Source organism: Hyphopichia burtonii (genome assembly GCF_001661395.1).
Source record: "Hyphopichia burtonii NRRL Y-1933 unplaced genomic scaffold HYPBUscaffold_3, whole genome shotgun sequence".
Classification (NCBI taxonomy): Eukaryota; Fungi; Ascomycota; class Pichiomycetes; order Serinales; family Debaryomycetaceae; genus Hyphopichia; species Hyphopichia burtonii.
This window is the reverse complement of record NW_017963730.1, coordinates 536,296-563,944: the sequence shown is the minus strand read 5'-3', so window position 1 is coordinate 563,944 and position 27,649 is coordinate 536,296. Positions and strand designations below refer to the sequence as shown.

At 35.8% G+C, this 27,649-nt stretch overlaps 14 protein-coding genes and 1 non-coding gene across 15 annotated transcripts; 6 read left to right on the top strand and 9 right to left on the bottom strand.

The window, feature by feature from the left end:
* Positions 1-39: 39 nt before the first annotated feature.
* On the bottom strand, positions 40-3,818 carry HYPBUDRAFT_122357 (uncharacterized protein; the record flags this gene model as incomplete). Its single annotated transcript, XM_020219283.1, has 1 exon — positions 40-3,818. A coding segment is annotated over exon 1 (3,672 nt), but the record flags the coding sequence as incomplete, so codon positions are not given.
* Positions 3,819-4,451: 633 nt separating this feature from the next.
* On the top strand, positions 4,452-5,088 carry HYPBUDRAFT_152519 (40S ribosomal protein uS8; the record flags this gene model as incomplete). Its single annotated transcript, XM_020221061.1, has 2 exons — positions 4,452-4,536; positions 4,836-5,088. Coding segments are annotated over exons 1-2 (266 nt in total), but the record flags the coding sequence as incomplete, so codon positions are not given.
* Positions 5,089-5,364: 276 nt separating this feature from the next.
* Positions 5,365-5,922, top strand: IMP1 (endopeptidase catalytic subunit). The gene has a single exon (XM_020221060.1). The coding sequence runs from the start codon at positions 5,422-5,424 to the stop codon at positions 5,866-5,868; it is 447 nt and encodes a 148-aa protein (XP_020076747.1). The 5' UTR covers positions 5,365-5,421; the 3' UTR covers positions 5,869-5,922.
* A 16-nt stretch (positions 5,923-5,938) lies between these two features.
* HYPBUDRAFT_197719 (dolichyl-diphosphooligosaccharide-protein glycotransferase) lies at positions 5,939-7,096 on the bottom strand. Its single transcript, XM_020222991.1, has one exon. It carries the CDS (start codon positions 6,839-6,841, stop codon positions 6,005-6,007), a length of 837 nt encoding a protein of 278 aa, XP_020076746.1. The 5' UTR covers positions 6,842-7,096; the 3' UTR covers positions 5,939-6,004.
* A 1,129-nt stretch (positions 7,097-8,225) lies between these two features.
* HYPBUDRAFT_161220 (uncharacterized protein) lies at positions 8,226-10,271 on the bottom strand (the record flags this gene model as incomplete). Its single annotated transcript, XM_020222524.1, has 2 exons — positions 8,226-10,138; positions 10,256-10,271. 2 exons carry the CDS (start codon positions 10,269-10,271, stop codon positions 8,226-8,228), a joined length of 1,929 nt encoding a protein of 642 aa, XP_020076745.1.
* Positions 10,272-10,485: 214 nt separating this feature from the next.
* On the top strand, positions 10,486-10,986 carry HYPBUDRAFT_108344 (uncharacterized protein; the record flags this gene model as incomplete). Its single annotated transcript, XM_020218625.1, has 1 exon — positions 10,486-10,986. The coding sequence occupies one exon, from the start codon at positions 10,486-10,488 to the stop codon at positions 10,984-10,986; it is 501 nt and encodes a 166-aa protein (XP_020076744.1).
* A 60-nt stretch (positions 10,987-11,046) lies between these two features.
* Positions 11,047-12,861, bottom strand: MED17 (Med17p; the record flags this gene model as incomplete). Its single annotated transcript, XM_020218562.1, has 1 exon — positions 11,047-12,861. The coding sequence occupies one exon, from the start codon at positions 12,859-12,861 to the stop codon at positions 11,047-11,049; it is 1,815 nt and encodes a 604-aa protein (XP_020076743.1).
* A 123-nt stretch (positions 12,862-12,984) lies between these two features.
* Positions 12,985-14,676, bottom strand: RPN3 (proteasome regulatory particle lid subunit). The gene has a single exon (XM_020223250.1). It carries the CDS (start codon positions 14,505-14,507, stop codon positions 13,029-13,031), a length of 1,479 nt encoding a protein of 492 aa, XP_020076742.1. The 5' UTR covers positions 14,508-14,676; the 3' UTR covers positions 12,985-13,028.
* A 216-nt stretch (positions 14,677-14,892) lies between these two features.
* On the bottom strand, positions 14,893-15,621 carry YPT1 (Rab family GTPase; the record flags this gene model as incomplete). The annotated part of the gene is made up of 1 exon (XM_020222729.1): positions 14,893-15,621. One exon carries the CDS (start codon positions 15,619-15,621, stop codon positions 14,995-14,997), a length of 627 nt encoding a protein of 208 aa, XP_020076741.1. The 3' UTR covers positions 14,893-14,994.
* Positions 15,622-15,966: 345 nt separating this feature from the next.
* Positions 15,967-17,165, bottom strand: HYPBUDRAFT_152515 (uncharacterized protein). Its single transcript, XM_020221059.1, has one exon. It carries the CDS (start codon positions 16,996-16,998, stop codon positions 16,126-16,128), a length of 873 nt encoding a protein of 290 aa, XP_020076740.1. The 5' UTR covers positions 16,999-17,165; the 3' UTR covers positions 15,967-16,125.
* A 2,417-nt stretch (positions 17,166-19,582) lies between these two features.
* Positions 19,583-19,654, top strand: HYPBUDRAFT_t96. Its single transcript has one exon. It is a non-coding gene; the product is annotated as a tRNA-Glu (tRNA).
* Positions 19,655-19,847: 193 nt separating this feature from the next.
* GUS1 (glutamate--tRNA ligase) lies at positions 19,848-22,232 on the bottom strand. The gene has a single exon (XM_020222990.1). It carries the CDS (start codon positions 22,085-22,087, stop codon positions 19,910-19,912), a length of 2,178 nt encoding a protein of 725 aa, XP_020076739.1. The 5' UTR covers positions 22,088-22,232; the 3' UTR covers positions 19,848-19,909.
* A 75-nt stretch (positions 22,233-22,307) lies between these two features.
* HYPBUDRAFT_147986 (uncharacterized protein) lies at positions 22,308-25,205 on the top strand (the record flags this gene model as incomplete). The annotated part of the gene is made up of 3 exons (XM_020220092.1): positions 22,308-24,161; positions 24,410-25,171; positions 25,200-25,205. 3 exons carry the CDS (start codon positions 22,308-22,310, stop codon positions 25,203-25,205), a joined length of 2,622 nt encoding a protein of 873 aa, XP_020076738.1.
* An 858-nt stretch (positions 25,206-26,063) lies between these two features.
* Positions 26,064-26,988, bottom strand: HYPBUDRAFT_122317 (uncharacterized protein; the record flags this gene model as incomplete). The annotated part of the gene is made up of 2 exons (XM_020219281.1): positions 26,412-26,988; positions 26,064-26,369 (listed from the first exon to the last, which is right to left on the bottom strand). Coding segments are annotated over exons 1-2 (597 nt in total), but the record flags the coding sequence as incomplete, so codon positions are not given.
* HYPBUDRAFT_107125 (uncharacterized protein) lies at positions 26,917-27,603 on the top strand (the record flags this gene model as incomplete). The annotated part of the gene is made up of 1 exon (XM_020218524.1): positions 26,917-27,603. The coding sequence occupies one exon, from the start codon at positions 26,917-26,919 to the stop codon at positions 27,601-27,603; it is 687 nt and encodes a 228-aa protein (XP_020076736.1).
* Between the last annotated feature and the right edge of the window lie 46 nt (positions 27,604-27,649).

Genomic DNA, 27,649 nt, shown 5'->3' with positions numbered 1-27,649 from the left:
TAATAAAGAATCTTTATTTGAACAATTTTGTTTTTGCTTCTTAACAACGTATATATTATTCTGAATATCTTTAGTTGTCTCTTCATCTTTTGGAATCCCGATATTAAAACATACTCTAACAATGTCATAACTTACTAAATCAGGTATCCGTCTTTCATAGTTCTTCAACCCTTTAATTAAAAAACGAACATACAATTGAAGCATTTTTGGATTATAAGAAGTCAAACCAGATTCATCTAGTTCTTTCAGAGATAAACGGGGTTTACCAGTAAGTAAAGGCAATACCCTTGATTGTCGGGAAAGGAAGTTCCAAGCTTCTAAAAACTTTGACCCCAAGAATGGTTGTTCTTGCTTACCATCTTCTTCAATTATTTCAATAACCAACTCCAACGACGGAATGATTAAGTTTTGTGTTTGAATATGATCCACACGGTTCGATGAATCTATCGGAGATAAATTGAAAGACCCCGAAATCAAAGTAAGTAATATTGGCCAGTTTTGTGCAATTAGAGGCATAAGAAGCAGATAGTTGGTACTTAATATGGGATATACACTTTTCAAAGTCTTCAAGATTTGGAGCTTAAGAGACATAGAAGGATGGGAAAGCAACCTAAAACCATAGTTGAAAATTTGTTGTATAGATAAATAAATACCTTTGGGGATAGTTGAAGTCCACTGGGATTCCTCATCTTCATCGTCTCCCTTAGTTCCTGATTCGGTATCGGAATTATCATCAGAATCATCATCAGAGTCACTTTCTTGAGAAAATGGTACCCCCGGTTTCTTCCTCTTGAAATATTCTTTTGAAGAGTCGTATTCGTCATCCAAAGTTTGTATAAGCTTTCCGGAATCATCAATCATATTCAACACTTGCTCTAAGTTCAGGAGACCCCAAGGGTGATATTTTGATTTTGGTTCTTGCCCACGCAATGCATGATGGTCTTTCAAGTAATAATCATGGACTTGACGTGTAATCTCTCCAAAAACAATAAAAAATCCTTCCACCAAAATCGAATATCCATGATAAGAATCAATTAGTATGAACATATGACTTATGAGATCTTGAAGTTGATTGTTGAGCAATAGATCAATTCCGGAAATCTTTAATATAACGAATAGGATTGCAGGTAATGTTGGAGTTAACGAGCTTGCAACAGAGAGCTTTAAGCTGATTGAATCTATGAGATAATCCAGATTATCCATTATCATCGCTTTCAATGATCCTTCATAGTAATTATTTGAAATTGATTTTAATGCATTTGTTGCATGTTGTTGGACAAGAGGATGTGAATTGAAAGTTAGAGCCTCTACTAATGGGAATAAATAATCAATTAAATAATCCGTTTGAAACAGCTGGAAATCCATGTGACGAGAAAGAGATCCGATAGAGTCAATAGCTGCCGCATACGAAAACTCATACACTTTATTAGCGTTCACTTGAGCAGAAAGATCAATCTCCTCATTATCTAGAACACCTGACTCAGATGCTGCGTCAATCAATTCCTGAGATTTGGCCATGACTAAGTAAAGGAGCTCGCTTGGATCAGCGATAATTTCATTATCAGAAGCCTGAGTATCCTTTGAAGTCTCATCATGAAAGTCAATAAATTCGTTTATATCAAAGGTAGAATCAGTTTGAAACTCTAGCATATGATTTTTTATCTTTGAAGACTTCAATACGTTATTGGCCATCCATAGTGACATAGCTCTATTGAGAGTATTGATAGGATCAGAGATATCCAAATCTTCCCCATTATTATCTAATAAGATTGTAACCATTTGATGATAATTCCCTTCTTGGATAGTGAGCTCAGCCAAAAACTTTATCAACTCGATAATCATCGATTCTATTTTGGTAGAGTACAGGTCTTTTAAATAATTGGATTGAATAGCAACCTCCTTGTGCAGATTTTCTCCAAGTTCCCATTTGTGAGCCAACAAAGCAAGATTCATCGAGTAGTTTTGGCGGTTTTCAGGTGCATTGTTGGTTGACTTTTTATTCAATTTAGTTAACTGTTTGGCATTTATATGAGGTGGTAACTCAATATCATCTAATTTGTTATTAGGGTCATCGCTAGTCTTAGAACCTGTGAGTAAAGCCAATAGTTCACTTTTATTAGCTCTTTTTCTCTTTTTATTATTCCAAATGTAATTGTTAATTAACTCTTCTTTCAAAGTCGTGATAAAATTCAAGATTAAATTTTCAAGCTGTGACTGAAATCTCTTTAAAGTCTTGGATATTGAATATATTAAGGCAAAATGAAGTTTCATTGAAGAAATATAAGCTGCAATTTTCTCATCATCAGTGGAAAATAATACTAAGGATAGCTTTTCACTCACCAAATCCTTTATTTTAAACTCTATCTGAGAGTAAAGTAAACCAAGTTTTTCATCATCAACAAAATTAGAATTGGTATAAACCCGAGTGAAAAGTTCGACGTACTCTTCTTCGTTTGAATGCTGAATGTCGTTGGAGGAGTCATCAGCCAGTGAAGCAACAATAGCCAAAGACAATACGTCCAATGTTAATGGTATTAGATCAAATAATACATAGAAGCAGTGGTGAATAATCACTTTATTGAATAAAACAAATTCCTCAAGTAGCTGGGGTCTATTTTTTATTTTGCTTTTATTAGTAGACAGTAGTAAAAGCGACTTGAAAAGAATGGTCAAAGATATTTTGAGCTGTGTCGATGTTGCCCGAAGCCATGAATCGGTTCTGTGGTGATTCTTAGAATCTTTGATGCTGATTTTGATCTGGGGCTGTTTTTCTAGACTCAAGGTATCCTGGTTTCCATTATCTTCCCAAATCTTATTAAAGTCTTTCAATTGAGCTTTTAAGTTCTCTGGCTCTTGAAATTGTACATCTAGGGACGTATCACTAAAAACTTTCACAATCAATTCCCTAAGTATCTTCAATACACTGACTATGATGGAAAAGTGAGGAGACTTAACGGTTGTTGCAAAATTGATGATTTTCGATGTTATTCCCGGGAATACATATGAAGACTGTTCTGGTGAGACATTGGCGGAATAGGTGTTCTCAAGTGCATCCAAAGCGGTGACTATGGTTTTAGTTTGGTCTTGCGAAAGGGTTTGATGATTGAAACTTGAGATAACATCTAGTAGTATGGTAGTCGAGTCTGCTAGTAAGGACAAACGTTTGGCATCAGCCTTCTTGAAGTAGTCAGAAGGCAATGATTTCCATATCCTTGATAAACAGTAGACTGTGGATTGTTTGAATGTAAAATCCTTATTATTGATTCCGGATGACTTATTATTATTCCCCCCACAAAGGTAAATGGCTATGGGGAACAATTGATCTATTAAAATTACCTTCGGGTCATAAGACCAGCAGTTTTCAGTAAGAAACCCGATTATATACAAGACATGAGACGTGACAGCATCACTAAGCGATGGTTTCTGTAATAAGTTGGAGATTGGGAAAAAAATATAGTCAGCCATATTGGAGCTCAATCTATAAGGACCATTCCTTGAATTCAGTTCACAATGGGTCTCAAGGACCGATTTCACCTTCGAGATTGCCGATATTAGCTTGGGATTATCTGCCTTGAAAATGGAACTCGGTAGTAGTGATATCTCAGACAATTCTATGCAATAGGGTTTGATCTCGCTAAACAACAGCAGTGATAGCCTTCTTTCTGCATTTTGTTGTTCATTCAGCCTGACCGCTAGATCCAGGGACGCCATTAGTGGATTTGTAGAAGCTCTTGTGGGAGAATATATCGATTTGATTCAATTCAAGATGTAGCTCTTAGTAAGTTACTCTATTCACATTTTTGATACTCGGGTCACGTGAACACACAGACTGTAATTTACCCATTATCAGCAGTATATTTCATACTGAAAATCTCAAAAAAAAATTTTCAAAAAAATTTTCACTCGCGAGACGAACCTCTTCCTAGTTATTGAAATGTAAGTTCTTCTTTTCCTTCTAAACTGATATTGAATATCTTTATATCATACCACCTTAAGGTATGTAGATAGACTGTTATACCATAGAGAAATGCCATCATGAAGTTGACAAGATGTTTCACTAGATAAATTTACAAACAAACAGTATGCTACCCCAGTATGAGAATCTAGTTGTCTTGAAGTTGGTTGTTAGGTTACTTTGCACCAGTCATTTGATGGTTAAAGTGAGCTAATGATTTATTTTTCGTTTGTTTTCGAACGAAAGGATAAGTGTTCCTACTTCAACAGTATTGGAATAGTAATCCTCGAGATGGTAGATACCTCATATTGTGTTTTGGCTGGAGTTGATCCAGTTTGAACTTGCTCATGACTCCTTTTTTAAATCGGACACTCATGTGGCTTTTATTACTGTATGGTTTGTGAGTTTTGCTTTGAGTACTAACGATTTTCTAGAATACCAATACAAAATGACCAGAACTTCCGTCTTAGCTGATGCTTTAAATGCTATTAACAATGCCGAAAAAACCGGTAAACGTCAAGTTTTAATCAGACCTTCCTCCAAGGTTATCATCAAATTCTTGACCGTTATGCAAAAACATGGTATGTTTGAATAATAATTCACGCAGCAAACTCCCTTTTCTTACAGCTCTATTTTCTTCAAACACCGGGTTGATAACTGGATGGATTGATCGGTGCTCAGTCCCTTTCTGTCTTTTAAGTATCCGGAAGAATAAAGTTTAGGAAATGCTTCTTACACGGTTTCGACATGCTTATTTTTTTTTAGGTATGGTTGTCCCAACCGTTTACTTTTCCTCGACATCTTCAACTCTCTTTCATTATTTAACTTTCTGGGTAATGCTGCCATTCATTACTCTGTTTGGCTTACTAACATCTTATAGGTTACATTGGTGAATTTGAATACATTGATGATCACAGATCAGGTAAAATTGTTGTTCAATTAAACGGTAGATTGAACAAATGTGGTGTTATCTCCCCAAGATTCAACGTTAAATTCGGTGATATTGAAAGATGGACTGATAACTTATTACCAGCTAGACAATTCGGTAAAATTATCTTAACCACCTCTGCTGGTATCATGGACCACGAAGAAGCTAGAAGAAAGCACGTTGCTGGTAAAATCTTAGGTTTCGTTTACTAGATAGTTTTCTCTCTTTCCCTTGCTCCTTAAATATGTAGATTAGCCTTTTCATTTCTGAAATAAACAAAAACTTAAATAAATTCAAGTCTACAAATGGAGTAGTTTTATGTAGTAAAATTTAGAAATTTTCTCAGTAAAAAAAAACCTCTCAACATCGAAAATTGAATAAAGGAACTTATCAATGGAGGAGTGCTATTGAAGAAGTAATGATGAATGCTGGAATCAGGAAAACCGGTTCCTATTTGTCGTGGTTCTTGAGGGCAGGGTGCTTTTATCATTTCGTACTTGAGTATGTTTATGAATTCAGTTTAACTGGAGGTGAATCAATGCTTCCTACTATGCAAAATAATTCTGATTGGGTGCATGCAGTAAAAAGTTATAGACTTGGTAGAGGTATAGATATGGGGGATTGTATAGTGGCACTCAAACCAACCGATCCTTATCATTATGTTTGTAAAAGAATAACGGGCATGCCTGGAGATGTAATACTTGTTGATCCTTCCTCATCGTCAGAACTTACAAATACTCCTACAGAAATTATTAAACACGACGGTTTTAACAAATATATTAAAGTACCAGAAGGCCATGTGTGGGTGACGGGTGATAATCTTTCTGCATCTTTAGATTCAAGGTCTTATTCATGTATACCCATGGGGTTAATTAAAGGTAAGATTGTGGCTGTTAATTCTGCAAATAGAGGTCTAACTAATGAAGAAGGAAAATTATGGTTTTGGAATTTTAGAAAAATGGAAAATAGCTTCATTGACAAATGATCAACTTTTTTAATTCATTTCTGCATTTTTTTTTTATATATACGTATACATAAATGGATAATGACTACTAAATAAAATATTTTGCTGATTTTGTATATATATAGAAGAAAAAACTAAATGATGGAAGAATGAGCCCTCAAGCTTTACCAACTTTACGTTGAATTGATAATTTGGATAAAACTTTAGAACCAAAGAAAATAGCAGGTAAACCGAGAAGGAAGCTACGGGCTAAGGTTTTGAAAATTGAATCCCCTAAATAGTATCTGATGAAAGTTACTTCAAAACCGGTTATAGAGGCCAAAAAACCAAAAGTTTGAATAGCTTCAAGATATGAATTGTGCTTACTTGTTGCAAACAAATTACCGCTGAGGAAAATATTCCAGCCAATATATAAACCCAAGGTCAATACAACGGCAACAGCGGAGAAAGTAAGCGGGATGATTGGATTGGCAGTAGCTTCTTCGGTCTTGAAAATGTGATGGATTTCTGGTTTAGGACCAAGAGTATCAGGTTGAGCATATTGAATAGTAGATTGTAAGTTTTCGGTTGGAATGATTTCAACTAAGGATTTTAATAAATTTTTTTGCTTAGGATTGGAATCACTGACAATTAAGTTTAAAAACAATTTCTCTTTAAGTTTCAAAATTGATGGAATTTTGCCTACTGGAATAGTTAATTTAAGCAATTGACTAGATGGAACAAAGTTTGGAACATAAGAATGAGTCAAATCTTTATTATCCCCCAAGGTGATAACAACATGGTGTGGTCTATCTTTCAAGCTTTCTGCTAACTTTAATTGAATTTCAATTTTATCTTTTGGAACATCAATGGTCAATTGTTTGATTTCTTGGGTGTTTATTTCGCCAAATTGTACTATTTGATCACCGACGTTGATGGTACCTTCTGAAAGAGAGTATGCCATCGACACAGCGAAAAGCTGTAATAGGGAAATCAATATACTGGCAAATTTCATGGCTGAAGAATCAATTGGTGAATTACCACTTAGGATAGTTGGAGTTGAAAAATCAATAATGAGCTATACGTGGTCGGATTATTACTTCTGAAAACAAAAAAAAATTGAACAAAAAAAATTACTTTTCACACACACTACTGCTCTTTCTATTACTACTTATATTATGGTAGTTCAGTTAATATTTGTAGATGGAAGCAGCAGCTCGTCTGTAAAGGGGTCTAATAATCTGATGGGTGAGCCTTCTCGAATGATCTGCTCCAATTCTCGAACTGGAGTGGTGCTTGGAATTTCGGGAGACACTTTATAACCATGGTTCGAACTGTTGAGTACCATATTTGCAATCGTACCATCATTTGCATGAGCAACTGATCTGGGCCGTGCGGCCGGTTTCGGTGTCCATGTTTGAAAGGAGTCAGCGAAGCCTCTTACTCTCTGTCTGAATTGGCTCTTTGAAGACAACATTAAAGCCTGGACTGTTGTTGAGGTTGATAGAACGGAAGACCCCAAAAGTATGATTCCTAATGTAGTGAAAGCAATAACTAGTATTGGAACCAAGATAAAAGCTAGATCATAGGTTAGTTAATCTCTTTCTTTTTTTTCCAAATAATTTATAAAATTTCAGTAAAAAGGGTACTTACAGAGTAAAATAAATATAGCAGCTGAACCAACAATCACTACCGAAATCAAACCGGACGAGACGCCAAACATAGAAGCACCGGCGAGTGCAACGACAGCCAAGATCGGGATGAAAAGAATAACCAAAATCTAAAATTGTCAGTATCCAGAATTGGATGGAAAAACCATCAAAAAAACATACCCAAATCAACACAGTTTGATGTTCTTGAATTGACCCGATAAAGCTTGAGAGCCAGGTGGCCCAGTTGGATAATCCTACAAAAAAGTTCAAAACAAAACTGGCATTGAACAAGTTAGATTTCTATTCAAGAAGAACACTTTTTAAAAAAACACACACATACCCTCGAATAAAATCCACCAAAACAACACGGGAAGCTACCTGGTCAATGGAGTCTGCTGCCAGATAGACCAAAAGCGAAGTCAGTCCTACTAAGAGGTCTCGGAGCCTGAACTTAAGATAACTGAAAGAATCCCGCCGGGAGCTATAACCGCCCACTCTATCTTGATTTCTATAATTTGCACCCAGGAGGGCTTTCTGTTCTGCTTGGCTTATGAAATCTCTATTACTTCTCACCGTTGGAGAGAAGCCAAATACACTGTTATAGGACATGAACCAACCAAGGACTGGGTGGTTTTCGATTGTAAAAGCTAGAAAAACAAGTAGCACACAAACGAGTTTTTTGGCTGTGAAAAAAAAAAAAAAAAAAAAAAAACATCATCATATATTAAGACATGGGCTATACAAACTTCAAGTTAAGATGGAACCATCGTGGGTGTTGTTTGGAAGGTCTGTGATTGCGTAGTGCTGTTCAGGCTCTAAGTCAATATGGGCTTGACTTAGATAGTACTGGGGGGTTTCAGGAACTTGATCAAGAGCTTCAAATAAAATTGCACCCATTCCACCGAGTAAGTGACCCAAATTGTGACAGTGGATTAGCCATACTCCAGGGTTATTTGCAATGATTCTCACCACAGCATGACCACCGGCGGGGACAAGTGCAATGTCAAAATAAGGAGGGTTTTGTAAGTTGAGGTTTTTGTAGTTTTCACGTTCAGCTTCTTCAACTGATCTATGAGGAAAGTTTTCTGTTTCACTATAACTGATAAGGTGGAACAAGTGGCCGTGTAGATGGATAGGATGGTTAATTCTCTTATGGTTATTAATGATGAGGTCAACCACGTCGCCGTATTTGATATCACTACTGAGAGAACCTTGGAAATCGGCAAACGTTTTAGAAGGGTTATTAACGAGCTGATGGAGCAAAGGATGGCCCAACTCAAAAGTTGGGGGTAACTTTGTTCCATCTTCAAACATGCTGAATTCTATTAGCCCTGTTCTATTCAAATATAAGTTAAACGTATGATCTGCCCCTCCCTTGGCCACTCGGGCGGCGTCTTCTTCATAAGGTCTTGTTTGATGGGGCCACATATACTTATGATTTGGATCTAGGAGTTTCCCATCAATATCCTGATATCTAACACCATTTATGTAGCCATTATAGTTTTGCAAGTTGGCCAACTGAATAGAATCAAAGCTGGTTTCATTACCATAGACCAAATAACCAACACCTTCAATGAATTGAGCAGTGATGACGGCTGCAAATCTGATGGGGAAAGGATGATGGATATGAGAATGTTTTGTGGGATCAGTTTCCACTAGCACCGTGAATCGAGAGCCTACGGGAATAAGCAACTGATGCACGGTTGCTGGCTCCACGAACACCCCATCGATTGCAACCACGATCAACTCATGATCATCGATAGAGAAGGCTTTGGTGTGTTGGCCACCAGCGTTAAGGATGTTTAGATACTGCCATTTAGAGTTATTAGTGTAATGAACATAGTTATCAGAAAAAGTTGGCTCACATTGTCTTGAGAACCCAGGGGACTCCAACTCAAAGTTATCCACTTCAATATCATGATACCCATTAGCATTCTCGTCACGAGCGCACCCCATAGTATCGATTGAAGGAAGGTTTTTGACATTAGGGGTTTTGAGGGCTAGTCTTACAAACGTCTTATGGTCATGGCAATAAACCCTTCCCTTACCATTAATCAAGATGCTCTGGATACAGAGAGGATCAATCCCGAAATGGAACATACGAGCCATCACGTCGTCCATGGTAAGATGGAAAGAATCGTCTCCAATGATGTTTTGAGGTGACCTTTCCAAGTCATAAAAACCATCACTCACCTTCGAGTCGTTTGTGATCAAGTGGTACGGCCTGTTTCTCTCCTTACTGGGCCTGATATAAAACGGCCCATATACACCGTCGGTAGCATACCCTCTATAATGAGCATGGTACCAGGTCGACCCCGACTGGTTTCTCAATTGAAATGCATAAACGTACGAATCGCCACTAAGAATAGGAAACTGCGTCACTCCAGGCACTCCATCAGACCAGGGTGTTCCGATTTGAAGAATGCCATGGAAGTGGATAGTCATTGACACCGGGGTCTGGTTTACAACCTTGACTAGCATCCAATCCCCTTCTTCACCCTCCAAAGCCGGCCCTGGAGACTGTCCATTGATCAAAAAACCAGATTTGTATTTCCCACTGGGATTATGATACACATGAGTCAAGTCCAACTTGTATTCACGCACGGTGGCACCAACAGGTATATTAAAATCTTCAGGATTACACCCCAATAGACTCGAAGCTGCAACAAGTGCAAATAAGATGAACAGAATAACGATTCTTCCGAGCTCCATTTATGACTTTGGCCAGCAGTGATAACCCAATACAAGGACTCAAGGTCAGCTTTATAGTAAGTCACGTCTAACAGAACACATTTGTAGCAGTACTGTCACTTAGCAGAATAAGTGGACCAGTTTTTCGCAGCTATCGAAACTGCTGCTTTGAGCAGTTGACGTGTACGCGTTTACAAAAACAGCCTGTTGAAAAAAGTTTCATAGAAAAAGTAGTGAAAAATTCCTCTGCTTAGTCAAGTCTTTCTCTAGAATACTTTAGATTGGATTCGACTTGTACGCATAATTGACCAGAGCCATGCAGTTTCTATCAGCAAGGTCATTGCTTTATATCCGTGTTTTGTTATTGTTGGTGATATCGTTTTTATTGATTACTGATCCTCAAAGTCTAACCGATGCTAATTTCACAATCCTTCTTGCCCAAGCAATGGAACTTCCATTTGCCCAAGTCAGTGACACCAATCCTCTTTTAGGTATTCTTTCTATTGTGTTTGGCGTGCAGGCAATATCTGATTTGATACCTCTTTTGGCTGAAAATATTGAGTATTTTGAAACGATTACTCCCACCAGACTTATTTTCTTTTTCGGTCTCGGAGCTTATACTTATCTTTCATCTAATTCTATAATTGCTAATAGTTTAGTTTTTGTTTATGCTTTTTTCGAAATCTGGTTTAACTTTTTGATTTTCAATAACTTAAGAGACGAAAAGTACTACAGATTGAAAAAATTTGTCGAAGAACATGCTGATGAGATTCAACAAGAAGCCGGTGATCAAGTAAGAGTTGTTGAAGTTGAATAAATGATTCATTATGCCCGAGTTTATACCTGTATATACATATATATATATACGTTATGCCAATTATTTCAAGAACTTAAGAATTGTCCAATTCAAACATTCTTCGATATCATTCAAATCAGTAAAGTTTATTTGAAGAAGATTAGTACCACCTTCATTGGCATCAAGATCTTTTTCATTATCATACTTGATGATACTCAAATTAATAACCAAGTTTGCAAATACCTCTGTTGCTGTAATTTCTATATCTATTTTCAAACATGTTTTATTACTTGAATTTTCCAAAAAAATTTTAAAAGTAGATAAAGGTTTTTCGATGGATTTTTGAAATGCATTCTCTATTTTAACTAATTTACCAATATTTGAGTACTTGAGGATTTCTACCTTATGTTTTAGTTTAGCCGGATCAAACTTTGATAACATGGTTTCTAGTAATGTGTTCATATTACTAATATTGATTTGGTGTCTTATATGTCCTAATAATGGTCTTAAAATTAACGGATGGGTATTTGTCTGTTTCCATTTGGTGACTGAGGTGGGGATCTTCTGTTTAAGTCTTAGATTGTAATTATAGTAACAGCATAACATCAATTTGGTAAATGTAAGTATTGATTGTGCCTTTTTATTGTTTAATGATGATAATTCATTAGTATTTTGATACGTATTTTGTAAATCATCAACATTATTTTCATCGTACATCACTGACTCAATCTCGATTATTTCATCATTTATTTCAATAAGGATTTTATTCGATATTAAAGAAACATTATAATTAATTAAGGATTTAGCTTCTCTTGTTAAATGATAAAATAAATCTTCCTCGAAAAGGAAAAACCGGGCTTTTTCAATATCATTCACTATCTTATGTTGACTATTCTGAGTTATCAACTCACTTTCAAATCGGGATTGTCCAGTTAACATAAAATCATCATCAATTTTACTCAATATCTTAACTCTGACATATTTATACACTTTATCAGTCGGTTTATATTGGACGTGTCCACCAACATTGGTTGAAAGTACTGAATTGAATTCAATCGATCCATTTTGTGAATCTTTTCTCAAAACGGCTAAACCTTTATCGTGATAACTCGATCCTGAATCTCCAAAGCCATATTTTACCCCAATTGCTTTACTACCGTCTATTGGATCTCTCATTCTAAATAAAACCTCATCATTATCTAAAACAGTACGTACCATACTCCAATATTGGCGTTCTTTCAAAATCTGTTCATTAAGATTTGTACTAGCATTTCGAAATAATTTGGTAACATTATTCAACGCTTGATATTTCCAGCCATACCCTATTTTATCCGAATTCTTTTTAGTTTCATTTGCATCTTTTTCATCATTACGCCCTAGTCTATCAGCCCCCAATGACCCAAGAGGAATATTCTTGTTTAAATGTGGCGACATGGTTGCCTTACCAACATTAGGTTTAACTGCCGATATAAGCAAGGAAACAAAATCCAAGGATAAGGAAGTTTCATTCAATGCAAGCCCAATATGATTGGCCAATTCTTGTTTTTGGGTTTGAAATTTTTCAAAGTCAGATTCTTTAGAATCTTCATCTTGGGTTTTTTCAAGTAAATCATTATTTTGCTGACCATCAATGGAAATATCAGGAGCAGTATATTCCACTATTTCTTCGTCAACTTGTTTCGGTTCGTTACCATTGGATTCACCATTGTTTTTAGATTCCAATTCTTCATGCAATGACTCTTCTGTTAAATTCAAAAACGACTTCCTTTCTACGAGTATTCTAGTTATTAATTCATTTATGGGCAATTTCTCCTCGTCTTGTAGAAAGGGGTCATTGTGAGCATCGCCATAAAGCTCAGGATCAAGATCCAACGCTATCTTACCACTCGAAGCCATATTTGAAGTAATGAAAAGAATCTAAACTTGTTTATTATCTTCGAGTTGGTTTTTGTTCGCAAGTTTCGATTTTTTTTTTTTTTTCAATTCGTTTTTTTTCTATAGTTTTTCTACACATAAACGCAACTTGATTGACTTTTATTATGAAATATACAATGGTGGAAGATTTAATCCATGAAATCATCTAAATCACCTTCTTCTATGGCTTTCAATAAATCGATTTCTTCTTCCTTGGCTTCTAAGTTATTCTTATTAGGATCAGATTTGTCATTATCAGAAGGATATCTCATTGATTTGACCGAATCATTATGTAAGGATAAACAGAATTTAATTCTTTGATCGAATTCATCTTGGGGTAATTTAGTTGAATAAACGTCTAATAATTCTTTTGATTTCATATAACCCAATTCATGATTTATAGTAGCTTCTATTACACCATCTCTGATTGCTTTTGCAACAATGTATTCAGTACTTTCTTCAGAGTCCAAATGTAATTTAATACAAATATCTTTTAAAGCAATTTTAGAGTAGGATAAGGAAATGATTCTAATACCGGTTTTGATAACATTTTGACGTAATCTTGAAACTAAAGTGAATAAATCATCTTTAACAAAGACCGATTCATATTTATTTAAAACTTCTCCGAATAATTTTAAATCACCTAATTTGACTGCTTTAGTAACATAATAATAAGGTTCATAATTACCACCATTTTCATTTTTCTTGAAAACTTTTAATTCTGGGATATCTCCCATTAATAATTCAATAACAATACTTAATTTTGTAGCCGCTTGAATGAAACCGTTAGCTAAATGAGTTTGAGGAGCTTTACGAATGGCAGCAATCACATATTCGTGAGCGGAAGAATAATCTAATTGGATAGCATTCATTTTAGCCAAATAATAGTAATATCTAGCAACCAATGCATTACCGGCATTTTCTGGAAATTCAGTTTTTTCAACTAAATTGGATGCTTGACTAACATCATGAGATAACAAATAGTTTCTTAATAAAACAGTAATAATTGATGCAGTTGTTTCATTATCATGTCTCAAAGTTGCTGTCCTTAAACCTGATAATAAAGCTGGACGTATTGAGTATAAATCATTAATTAATTCTTTGGTTCTACTAATATAAAACCATATTTTAGCTTGAATAAAATCTAATGATCTACGATTATAACTTGATAAAAGGTTAATAACTTCATCATTAAAAGAATCCAAAGATTTCAATTCATGTTGATCTAAAAGATTAACTTGAACAAGTAAATGGATATAAACATCAATTTCTGGTAAGACTTTTATGCTATTAGATTTATTGGTATCATCAATTTCCATTTCGTTAGTAGTTGAAGAAACATAATCTGATTTCCCCACGTAATTAACTAAATAAGATTTACTTGGATGATCATTTGGGTAACTTATTTCAACAATTGCCGGTAATACCTCTTTATATTGAATCAATTTACGTCTTAATGGACCTAAATCTCTAAAAATTTTGGTAATATAACGATTATCAAAATTAGCAGCAGCTTTATGTAATAAAGTGAATGATTGCTCAATTTCTTTAATTAAACTTTCTGAATCGGATTCGTTTGGAGTGGCTACTGCATCCTTCATTTCAATATCGTTTTTGGAATCGGTCATTCTTGCTAATTAGCTCTTCAATCAATTAATTCTACTTCCAATAACCAATGTTTAATCAAGAGCTTGGTGAATTTTTCTGTTGCCACCAAGTAAAGAACAGGATGTAGTGCGAGACCCAAAAAGAAACGCCACACCCGTACCGCACACACACAATACATACACTTATATGCTACAAGATAAGAAGATCTTAATAGAATGAAACATGTATAATGATATATAGAAGAGTATGAATGGTGTATATTAATTAATAGAGAATGGATAATGAACAATAGAATGGAAAAGAATATGAATATTAGGAGGGAAGTGGTTAAAGATTCATTGATAAACACCAAGAACAAACTCAATGAACTAGCCAGAATAGTAATACTCACATTGAAATAGGCCGAATAGTAATACTCAGGTTGAAATAGGCAGAATACTAATACTCACATTGAAATAAAACAGTAAACGGATTGAAATAAAAAAGAATAGGTGAAAGGACAACAAATTAACAACAGGAGTTTGATTGATTGTTAGTTAAGGATTGACCTCTCAAGTTAACATTTGATTTACCATTGTTAGCGTTATTAGCATTATTGGAAGAAGTATTATTAGTCATTTGAGCTTTGATTTGTCTTGCCATAGTATAAAAAGCTTGTTCAACGTTAGAAGAAGATAAAGCAGAAGTTTCCAAGAAAGGAATATCCAAAGCATCAGCAAACTCTTTAGCAGCGGTGTATTCAACAACTTTTTTATCGGATAAATCAGCTTTATTACCAACTAATAATTTCATAACACCACCGGTAGCATAACGGTCAATTTCTTGTAACCACTGTTTAACGTTATTAAAAGATTCTTGATCAGTAACATCATAAACAATAATGATTCCATGAGCACCACGATAATAAGAAGAAGTGATTGTTCTAAAACGTTCTTGACCAGCGGTATCCCAAATTTGTAACTTGATGGTTTTACCATCAAATTCAATAGTTCTAATTTTAAAATCAACACCAATAGTTGAAATATAATCAGGGGTATATGTATTATCAGCAAACCTCAAAAGTAAACATGATTTACCAACACCTGAATCCCCAATTAATAATAATTTAAATAAGTAATCGTATTCGTTATTCATGATAATCTTCTTTTATTTAAAGCTATTCGACACGTTCAACAACTAAACTTTTCTCTGGAATGATCAACCTATTATATCAAACTGATCACTTGTCCAACTGATCACTTACTGCTTATCAAACTGATTGATTAATTGATTTAAAAGTAGTAAACAGCAAATCACGGAGTAGAAATGGCGAGCAGGTTTTCAAACAAGGGAAAACAGAAAAATTCTCAAAATTCACCTGAATTTTTGTACTGCGTGAGACGAACACCGGTATTACTTTACAATTGATCAAGTAGGGGGCATATAGATTGATATTTACAGAGACATCTATGGACTGAATAGTTTTCACGTATCGGTGGCCACTGGTAGTTGGAGTTGTTTGAATGAATAGTACTGGACGGGTGTTTTGGCCAGCCAGCACGACCTCCCATCCCACACGACCTTGTAGACTTATCTTGATATTTGACTTATAACGATCTGTAAGATTAGATATGATCTTACATATTGACTTGACTGAATCTACTCGATCTTTTCGACTTCTTTTGCCATCTGCTTTGGTTTTTTACCGCCAGAGGCCTTTTTCTTTGCGATCATCACCATTTTGTAGAACCAAAAGACATTAAGAATGTCCAATAACCCGTTCAAGGATAAAATGAACGCTGGAATCAAGATATTGGTTTGATTCAACGTCTTATACATATCTATGGCAACCACGGCAACGGCATAGAACCCCCAAACGATTCTAACCAAGAAGAAAGAGGCCAATAAGAATAACCCGTTGATTAAAGTAGCAGTATCACTAATGGTACCGGCAGGTAATCTCAGAGCAAACCAATTAATATTGACAAAGGGAGTACTCAATTCAAAAAGAAGGAATGCGGGAATCCATGGCATACAATAAGGAATCAAACAGGTTCCAAAAACGTATAAAGCAGCAAAAGCATGGAATAAGAAACCTAAACCAAACATTCGATAGTACTGTAAACAAACAACCATATCCCAGATAAAATATCCAATGGTAACGGCAGCGACAAATCCTCCGTATGGAGTATAGTGATATATCGACAGATATGGATCTTCGACACGGTTTTGCCAGGATTCGTGATTCCACATTGGCAAGATGATTAATATTGAAAATATACATTGAACCATCGATACTACATGGATATCAAAGTTGACTCGAGTCTTCAATGTTAACCCAGTATAAGTCTTCCCTAATAACTTAGGGGATATAACTGAAGATCCAAATTGAATTCCTCTGTAAAGAATAAATGATAATACCATTTCATGCCAATGCGCCAAAAACAAATTCCCATTCACTTCGGCTGGAAATGGTCGATATGGAAGCAAGTGGTCTTGCTCAAAAACCGGCAAGAACGAGAAAATCCCCATTGCAATTACTTGACTGTGGAACTTTAGAATCAATCCAGTGGATTAGTCGGTATTTATAAGAGAAATCATCATTTTTTTAATTCCCAAAAAAAAAATCTTTTGAGTCGGCCCTAAATGATTTTTTTTGTTGTGCGTTCTCGGCTTAAGCTCACCGCACATGATTAACCATTCCGGTCGATGATTCAATGAGTATTGTCCTCGTAGGTGCTATTGTCTGGGGGTCTGCTACGTCCTTGGGCTTATTGTTGCTTGCCCGTGGTATCAATCCACTTCTCAAATAATATATTCAAGGGTCTTTGTTTTTTTTTTGCTGGTACAATTATAAGCGAAGGAGGATGAATGGGTATCTTTCCGTAACACGGTTTTTTTGGTTGCAAAATAACACCTGAGCAGACAAGTCGGCCTATCTTTAAGAGTGGAGCCAAGTCACAAGACTTTCTGCATTATAGGGAAACCTAAAACGAAGAAAAGTTTATGGACCTGAATCATATTACGTTAATTAATTCCCATTCTTAAAACAAAGATGAATCTAGGACCTAGTGCTAGTATAGTAGAACCAGCCCAGGTTTCAAGAAAGGCCCATGTGTTCATGCCGAAAGAGACCTGGACACTCAGTAGACATTCTTTTTAGTATCGAAATTTAGATAACTTATGGTTTGGTCGAGTTTACCTTTTTTTTTAACTAGTGAATATATAATTATACTTTACGGTCGAAATATATACGTAGGAAGAAAAGACTAAAGAAACTAAAACTCAACTTGTCGAGGACGAGTTGGTAAGGTGAGCTCCAGAGACCTATTACTTATTCATTATAGTTTATAATAAGACAATGTAGAGCAGGAAGCCTCTGCGATTGTCCTGAACATTCACAAGAACTATGTATCTATTGCTAGCTGGAAGCGAATCTTCGGAGAGAGATACGTCGAACCACTCTATGTATGGGTCAATAGCAGGTGGGAGTTAGATCTACCTAAAGTTACGTTTGGGCTTCCACACAAAGTCCAGAGCTAAGAGGTTGAATTTATTAACTAACTCTATCGTCCATATATAGACACAGTTTTCGGGTTGGAAAACAATAACCCACGTCAGAAAATATTACAATACTAAATACTAGAAACCATTCAATATAATACACAAATCACATTCACCGAACCCTTTTTGGTTAGAGACCTTCTTCAACCAATAAAGTCACTAAGGTCAACAGTTAGCACCATGAAAGAAAGAATTTTCATTCTCCCTGAGGTCGGAATGTCTACTTATAAATGAGTATGTTATGGGATAGATTGGCGAATACCAGATGAAGGATATGCCACAAGTATGAGTATATTCCATATTCATGATCTACCTTGACTGATCTAGTATGAACCAGACCCAAAGACCTTTGGCAGCATGGTCTGACAAGCAAGAAACACTTGATGTACGGGTGTCAATTAACTGCGCATCGCCAAATTTTTCTTTTTAACATCGCGTTGAAGTTGCAAAGAACTCAATTTGGAAGCTATGGATAGCTACACTCATGTCTACGGCCATATCCAGCATAAAGCATGATTACCCGTCCGATCAATAATTATTAAGCTGCTGAGAGCGATGCTGAGTACGTTAGTGGGAGACCATAATGGAAACCATCGTGCTGTAGACTTTCTTTTTTGCGGTTTTTTTGTACCGAAAGGTTTTCTGTGTTACCGTTATAAGGAGGGTTACTAGATTGTGTAACATCCTTCTTTAGGGTTTTTGATTACCAGTATTCTTGAAGGAAATCCACCTAGCATAATGTTTAGAATATTCAATGAAAGTCCAAGCCGATGCTTTGAATATTCTGGATGCTATGGTGTACAGACAATCAAATGTTGTAGGTGAATCTCTAGTTTTGAAGAGTCATAGGGGCATAAGTTATTCCTGCGTACGCTATGTAATCTGATTGGTTAGTGGGGAATGCAAAACACCAACTACTGACTTTCTTAGATCAATATCAAGCCATGAGCTCTTGCTTTCAAATATTCTCTATTCAATCTGCGTAGAAGACTGTGGCGAGTTTGAAAAATGATAAAACTACTAATTTGAATCAGTTCAGGCGATTCTGCTTCACTCAATGAATAGTAAAATGAGCTTATGTGATTTTAAACCTTAGATCAAATGAGAGACTAGTTGAAACTGTTGGTGAAAAGAAAGAAGCTTAGCACACAGACTAGCTTTATCCTGAGTTGGCCAACAAAGCAAACATCTTCATCCGTAATGAATATCTTTATTCGAGATAGCAATAGATGCCTATTTAATGCCAATGTGTAGCCAACAATACTGGCACGCAGTAAGTAATACCAAACTTAGGGCTTGTATGTTGGATGCTAAATAGCAAAAAATTATATTTTGCAATTCTATTTGCATCATCACTTTAATTATTTGATATTTGGCCCTATTTCTATACTACTATAGCCACCGAATACTTTCTCTTTCACAGCTCATCCTATTATAGTTATGAAAAGACAGGAAAGCAGAACGGAAAGTTTTTCAACTTTTCAAAATATCTAACCCGGATCTTTGTTCTTACAACACGGCTGAGACAGCCCCATGTCTTCTCTATCCAGTTTCCGATATAGTGTAACGGCTAGCACGGTTCGCTTTCACCGAGCAAACCCGGGTTCGACTCCCGGTATCGGAATTTATTTTTTGAGTTCCTCCTCTTCGTTTTTGTCCTTGGTGTTCACCATGGATCCTTCAAAATAACTCCTTTTGAGTCCAAAGCAGTTGTAAAACTTACTTTGTGAGTTAATTTTTTGGTGCAAAACAAAAAAAAAAAAATGGCTGCGATGAGACCTATACAGGAACAACTTTAATTATTCTACATTTAAAAATCAAGATACCTTTACATTGACTATTTAAAAAGTGTATTTAGAGATTTGCACTAGAGTGAAGCTTATTTCTTAGCACCGTATCTTGAAACGGTCTTACCATCAGGAATGGTGAAGAAGACTGGAGTTTTACCTTCAGCATAAGGTTGATCAAGTCTGAAATAACCTTTTCTTTCAAATTGAATGATATCGCCAGCTTTTAATGATTTGACATTATGATCAGCGATAGCCTTACTGTGGAATTCGGTTTGAGGAGTAAGGAAGTCTTCGAAGTCATCACCTTCTTCTAATTTGTCCTTGGTGATTAAATGATCGAAATCAATTAATTCAACTTCAACTTTATCAGAAGTATCAGCCAACCAAGTAACTTTTTTAGAAGTTTTACGGAAATCACCTTCCAAGTGTAATTTAGCGTCAATTGATTTAACAATATCACCTTCTTTATGGATTTTTTCAACGATAACATTACCCCAATCCATGAAAGTAACTTCTTCGTTATCGGCAAAAGAAGCAGCATCCTCTTGGTCGATCAAGACTTTATTAGAGTAAATAACTTTTTTAACACCGACTTCTGGATTCTTTTTATGTTTAGGCTTTTCCTCAACAGTATTAGATTCTGGACCATTCAGTAAAATGACTGGAACGGCGTTGGCAGCGTCAACAGCGGTGAATCTTGGAGCAACAGGATCAATGACTTTTTTATTCAAAGCCCAAATAACTGACCAATCCAAATTAATGATATTTTTAGATGGACCTTGAGCAATGATGAAGTTTCTTAAACCTTCAACAGTCATACCTCTTCTTCTAACCCCTCTAATGGTTGGGAATCTTGGGTCATCCCAATTAGAAACAAATTGTTTGTCAACAAACCATTGTAATTTTCTCTTAGATAATAAAGTTCTAACGAAATTGACTCTACCGAAATCCCAAATATCAACTTTACGTAAACCTAAAGTATTAATGATCCATTCATATTGAGGGTTACGATCTCTATATTCATTAGTTCTTAAAGAATGAGTAACGCCCTCAATGGAATCAACAGTTGGAACACAGAAATCATAAGTTGGGTACATTTTCCATTGAGTACCAGTTCTGTGATGAGGAGTTAAGTTACATCTATAAATAACTGGATCTCTTAAAGCTTTGTTTAAAGCTTTATAATCGATTTTAGCTCTTAAACAATTCTTTAAACCTTCTTCAGTACCGTTTTTCATTTCTTCGGTGAAAATTTTTAAATTTTCCTCGACACTTCTTTCTCTTCTAGCAGAAGCATCACCAACCATTCTTTCTTCTCTCATTTTTTCTAATGGAGTATCATCACAGTAGGCTTTACCTAATTTAATCATTTTAATAGCTAAATCATACATGGTATCAAAGTAATCGGAAGAGTAAGTGATTTTATCACCTTTAATACCTAATAAAGCTAAATCTTCAATAATAGAATCTTGAAATTCAACTTTTTCTTTAGTTGGATTAGTATCATCGAATCTAATGATTAATTTACCTTTATAAGCATGAGCAAAATATTCATTAAGAATGGCAGCCTTAGCATGTCCAATATGTAAATATCCCGATGGTTCAGGTGGGAAACGAGTAACAACTTCACCAATTTTAGCATTTGGTAAATCAATTTCAAAATTAGCTTTATGGGTTTCTTTCTTACCACCAGCTTTGGATTTTAAATTCTTTCTTAACTCAACAATTGATTTAGTAGCATTTTCAACAATACCTTCGAATCTTTTATCATTAGATAAAAAGTTATACCATCTAGTAACATTGATACAAACTTCATTTTTAAGAATTGAAGCCATAACAGTATTGGATTTTAAAACACCCCAAGTGGCAATATCAGCCAAAGAGTAATTGTATCCAATAAAGAAGGATCTGAAGTTCAAATGAGCATCTAATTTTTCTAATTCAACCGAAACTTCTTTAAAGTTCTTATTAGCTAATTTTTCTAAAGCAAACTTAACCCATTCTTGTGATTCTTTTTGTCCTGGTAAAATAGCTGGGAATTTTTCAGCCAAGTAGTTTAAAACTTCAACTTGATCAAAATAAGTTTTACCTTCAGGAGTGACTAATTTAACAATAGCATTAGGATTACTAGAATCAACCGATTTTTCATCAATAAATTCAACTGGGATAGAAACATCGTTATCACTGGAATTGACAAACCCAACAGCAATCAATGCTGGGTAAGCAAGAAATGGTGCTTTTGAAGCAAGACTTAAGCTGAATGACATCTTGACTTTTGAATAACTTGTCCTCTAAACGAGTTAAGTATAATTATCAAATTTTTCACTTTGACTTTATTACTCACTAATTTTTTTTGACCAGTACACACACCTAAAATGTGTGTAGTTCCAGCTCTGAGCATTTGAGATGATAACATCGGTTAAAAGCAAAGAGTTCTTTTAAGTTTGATATTAACAAACGAGAACAAGATTAAGAGTAACACCGGAGATGCTGGGTCATTCCAATGGTTCGGGGACAGGCAAGGGACCTACTGCTAAGAGATCTCCATCCATTTTAGTTACGGATGTGCGTTCTAATTCAGTTAAAGGTGCTAGGGCTCCATTTGCCGGTCACAATTATACAAAACAGCAGCAGCAGCAGCAGCAGCAACAACAACAACAACAACAGCAGCAACAACAACAGCATCAGCATCAGGCCCCACATGGGTCTCATGGGTCTAACAACTTCAATTTACGAAGAAGACACTCATCTCGAGCAAACAGATACACGGATATATCTGTTGACAAGCTCTTGAGAAATTCGAGTGACATACCGTCTGGTCAAAGCCGTTTACCGCCGCTATTCAATCGAAGATCACCTAGCTTACTACCACAACGCAGCTTATCACCAACTCCCAATCAAGAAACGATTCGTCGAAATATAAGAAGTATACCCAATCTTTCTCAGCCTTTACCTACTAGAACATCCAAAACATCCCAGAAGTTAGTACTTATTCCCGATGAGCATCGACAGAATGGAATGAGTCCACCACAGGTGGTTCTGCCTCCATTGCAATCCCCACAGGGCTTAACCGCAGATTTGCAGGCACAAATCCAAAGGTCAAGAGCTGAACTAATGCCCAAAGAAACAAGAGCTCATGAATTTAGTAGAATGACGGCATACTTTATATGTGAGGAGTTCAATCTCAGACCAATCGCAAAATTTTTGAGAGCAAATCATGAGGTGAAACCAAGATTTTATGACGAAGCCTTATATGTACCGTATTCTCTTCCTTTACTTCCAGGCAATGAAGGATTCAGAGTTCGATCTAATAATACTGCGAAGTCTTTACCAGGGAAGAGATACATGGAGAAAATGATAAAGAAAAGTGAACAAACCGATCATCTATATGAATATTATTCTGGTGTGGAAACTCCAGAAGATGCAAATAATTATTCGATGGATCCTGAAAATGAGAATTTTGAAAATAATGCTCCTTTTGACCCCTCTGAGCCCCAATTCTTCGCTCCACCATTGGAATCAACTGTGTCAAGCGAAGAAGGGGTGTCTTCCGAAGATGAAGATAATGCAAGCTCAAAGAAAAGCCCATTAGATTCAGGAACGGAACAATCATCGCATACTTCTGATGAAAGACCACATCAACTGGAAAGCCCTCATGTTGAAGTATCCAAAAACCACGCGGAAATGTTCATCTTTGCTTACGGTATCGTGGTATTCTGGAACTTTTCAGAAATACACGAAAAGAATATATTGGCTGATCTTGCATTTGCATCCGATAAGCCTGAGCCTTTATTGATAAACCCAATAAATGAACAAGATATCGAGACCGAAGAGTTCCATTTTGAATATGACAATCAAATCCATAGACCAAGAATTTACAACGATATGATCACCCTTAGATCAGGTGACCACTTGATCAAGTTAACAATGTCTCATGCCATTGCTCAACTGACCAAGTTATGCTTATTTGAAAGTCGAATGGTTCATAATCTTCAACTGATTGCCAAACTCCCAAAAAAATTGGCATTGACTGGACGTTTAGGTTTGAGAAGGCAACAATTATTGAAAAAATCAGGGAAACTATTCAAATTGAGAGTTGATGTTAACCTATCAAGCTCTATCTTAGATACCCCATCTTTTTTCTGGTCTATAGAACCAGCATTGCATCCTTTATATACTGCTGTTCGGGAATATCTTGAAATTGATCAAAGAGTTCAGGTTTTGAACGACAGATGTAAAGTATTCTTGGAGTTTCTGGATATCGTTAGTGATAGTATGAATGAAACAAACACTAATAGAATAACCTGGATGATTATAGTAATAATTTTCATCAGTCTTGGGGTAAGCATATTTGAGTTCATCTTGGAAATAATATAATAGTCATTCCTTTGCATTAATTAAAAACTACCCTTTTGCATTCATCCATCTTTTTGTAGTCAGTGTAGTTTTCATGTTGCACTTTTGCAACCAAACGCATTGAGGTTCTCCAGTTTTTTGTTTTTTTTGTTCTCCGGCAATTTTTAAAAGCTCATTGAATTCCTACTCTCATTCTGTTTATTTTTTTTTTTTTGATCAACACAACGCTGAAGGCTACTTCATCGAGATATGAACAGATGTCCCTTCCATCCAAGTACGCGCCGGAAGGCTTGAGCCATGAGGACCAAGGAAGGACGATAACTGTTGGACAGAAACGAGAACCCAGACCAATCAAGTATTATGTCAGGACGATCGAAAATCGAGTAAACGAAGCATTGAAATCTTCCGAAGCCAACCAAATAAACGACATTGAAATGGTTCCAATGGACGGGTTTGATGAAGTTGATATAATATCACATTTTGTCACTGAGTCAAGACACAGACAATCCTATGATGACAATGATTTGGAAATAGATGAATCTCAAAGCGACAAATTCGAAAGATCAGGTAATGTTTCTTACTTGGTTATAGACACAAATTTCATTTTATCTCATTTAAAAATACTCAACGATTTGAAAAGTATTGGTGAAGAATACGGGTTAGTATTAATTATACCAATTACTGTGGTCAAAGAATTGGATGGGTTAAAATCGGAAAATAATATTGGTTTGGTTAGTAAAGATGGCCTTTCTACCAAATCAGTTGGTCATTTAGCAAGATGGGCAAATGAATGGATATATTCATCATTAGCTACCAACAGCAATGTCGTGAAGGGCCAAAGGCTAGATCAACGTTTAGATAAAACCGTAACCCAAGATGATGCAATTCTAGATTGCTGTTTATACTTTAAAAAATCGTATCCTAACACTCTACAAGTTTTATTATCCAATGATAAAAATTTTTGTTTGAAAGCATTAAGTAATGAATTACTAACAGTAAGCTATAGAACTGACATGAACGCAGAACTAATTGCCACAACCATTTATCAGGAAAATATAGCGAGGTTCGGAAAGCTTTCTCCAGAAACATCCTCTTTGAAGCCAGTTAAAAAAAACAATGATCTTTCAGTAGCAGCACCTGAAGAGGTGATTCACACTGTTTATACAGAAATCAAAACAATCACTCTTTCTGCTATACATCATTGCATGGAATCAGCATACGGCGATGACTTAGATTTACTTAAAAATTATGATAAAGACACTGTAACTACATTACTTGATTGTTCTAATGTAATGATAAGGTTTTGGCTTCCAGTATTCTCATCGTATTTCCGTGGAGAAAGCCTTCCGTTTGAGGAGGTAAATGGCCCTAGGGGTGAAAAGAATCCCATTTGGGTTGATCCTCCAACATCGGGCCAGCTAAGTGATTTCATCAATTTTTGGAGCAAAGTTTTAACCATTTTGTATAAGAATGAAATGAATGAGGATCAAAATGAATCCTTAAGGTTACTTATAAACAGATGGAAAGCCGTCACTGGCGATTGAACATTCAGGTTTTTCGCTTCTTTCTAGGTAGCAAACCAATGCGTTTTTTAGTTCTTTTACTAGGACTGGGCTCATTCAGGCTCTCATTCAGACACTCTAAAGATTCTGATTTGATGGAGTTATTACCTCTATTATCCTGCAAAGCACTTTTGGGTAATTCACCGTCCGAGCTTTCCTTCTTGAGCATTGGATCTTTAGGGGAATATGCAGTTGATTTAAATAGAGAATTGGTATTCCACGAGTACTCATCATCAATTGACAGAATAATAGAGTCTACAAATTTGTCATTTTCTGACTTCTTACCAGCAAAGGCATGTTTGAATGACTCGTAGACTTTCAAGTCCCATTTTTGTTTATCGTATTTGTCAAGACTATCTGCATTCGCTTGATTATTTTTTTTATACTTCTTAATCATCTCATCTCCATTCAAGGATATGTAGTTCTCTGATAAATAGTATATAAACTGATCCTTACTTTCTATCATCTTCTCAAATTCTTTTATCTTGTGGAGTAAGAAATCATGATTAACAAACTGTTGATAGTTTAATGCTTCCATGAATATAATATGGTTTAAATCAGATAATTTAGTTAAATCAAACGTCCAATCAAAATAGCCGCTTTTCTTGAATTTTATTTCAAGTCCGTTCAACTTGCTTGTTCCATGTTCTTCCTCATCTGACTCCCTCTTAACTGATGCGTCTGGAGTCCATCTAAACTCTATATATTCATTCAAGTCCCCTTTAGACAGGGAAAATGTTTCAATAAGCAAAGTAAGTCCCTCATCATCAATCCTTATACCAGAATCATCAGCCTTGGATATTATTTCTCCCTTGCTTAATCTTTCTGCCCAAGTTGAAGTGAAATTCGTACAAAAAATGTTATAGGACTGATTCGAACTATCACAGTCAATGCCGTATATATATCTTTCGTTGTCCTGTTCTCGTAAGTACCACTTACTTGGAAGTGAAGCAGTATCACTCATCTAAAGTGGTCTCCTAATTCTCGAGTAAAGGCAGTGAAGCTAGCAACCAGCCAGATGTGCTTCATAAGCAGATAATTCAGTTGCGTTTCATAAACATCCAGACACCAATGATTTTTTCAATCGAAGATCAAACATATCCCCAGATATTGAAGCAGTACTCAGCAAGTCTTCATTATATTCAATTGGCAACAGCTGATCGAGATACCGCTGAAAAATGGAATCTCCCATCAAAATTGACGGATTGGACTTGAAAAAGTTGGTGGAAAGAGTTAAAGAAATTCAATTGGAAACACCGACAGGCAAAAAATTAATAATATTACTAGCAGGAGTTCCTGGTTCGGGGAAATCTACGCTTTCATGTAAGGTAGTGAAACTCTTGAATGAAGAACATAATATCAAATCGTTGGTTTTACCTCAAGACGGGTACCATTTATACAGGTCGGAGTTGGCCCAGATGCCTGACCCGGAAGAAGCAATAACAAGAAGAGGAGCTCCATTCACATTCAATGCAGATGCATTTTTGAAGACCGTTAGATTATTGAACGATCCTACTTCATCCAGTGAAGTCATAAGGGCACCATCATTCGACCATAAATTGAAAGATCCGATCGAAGATGATATTAAAATAGACCCAGATACCAAGGTAGTATTCATTGAAGGTAATTACGTACTACTAAAAGACCCTGGATGGTGTGAGCTCGTGGATATTGCGGATGATTCTTGGTTTGTTACTGCAAACAAGAATCTAATTAGAAATAGAATTATCAAAAGACACTTAGAAGCAGGTATAGCATCAAATGAACAAGAGGCAATAGATAGGGCAGATGGCAGTGACTTGAAGAATGCCAAATACATAGAAGAAAATCTGTTTGTTCCCCAGATCTTAATACAGAACAATTGAACTTACAAAGTGCATGGTGTTTACAAGATATAATTTTTTATATTTA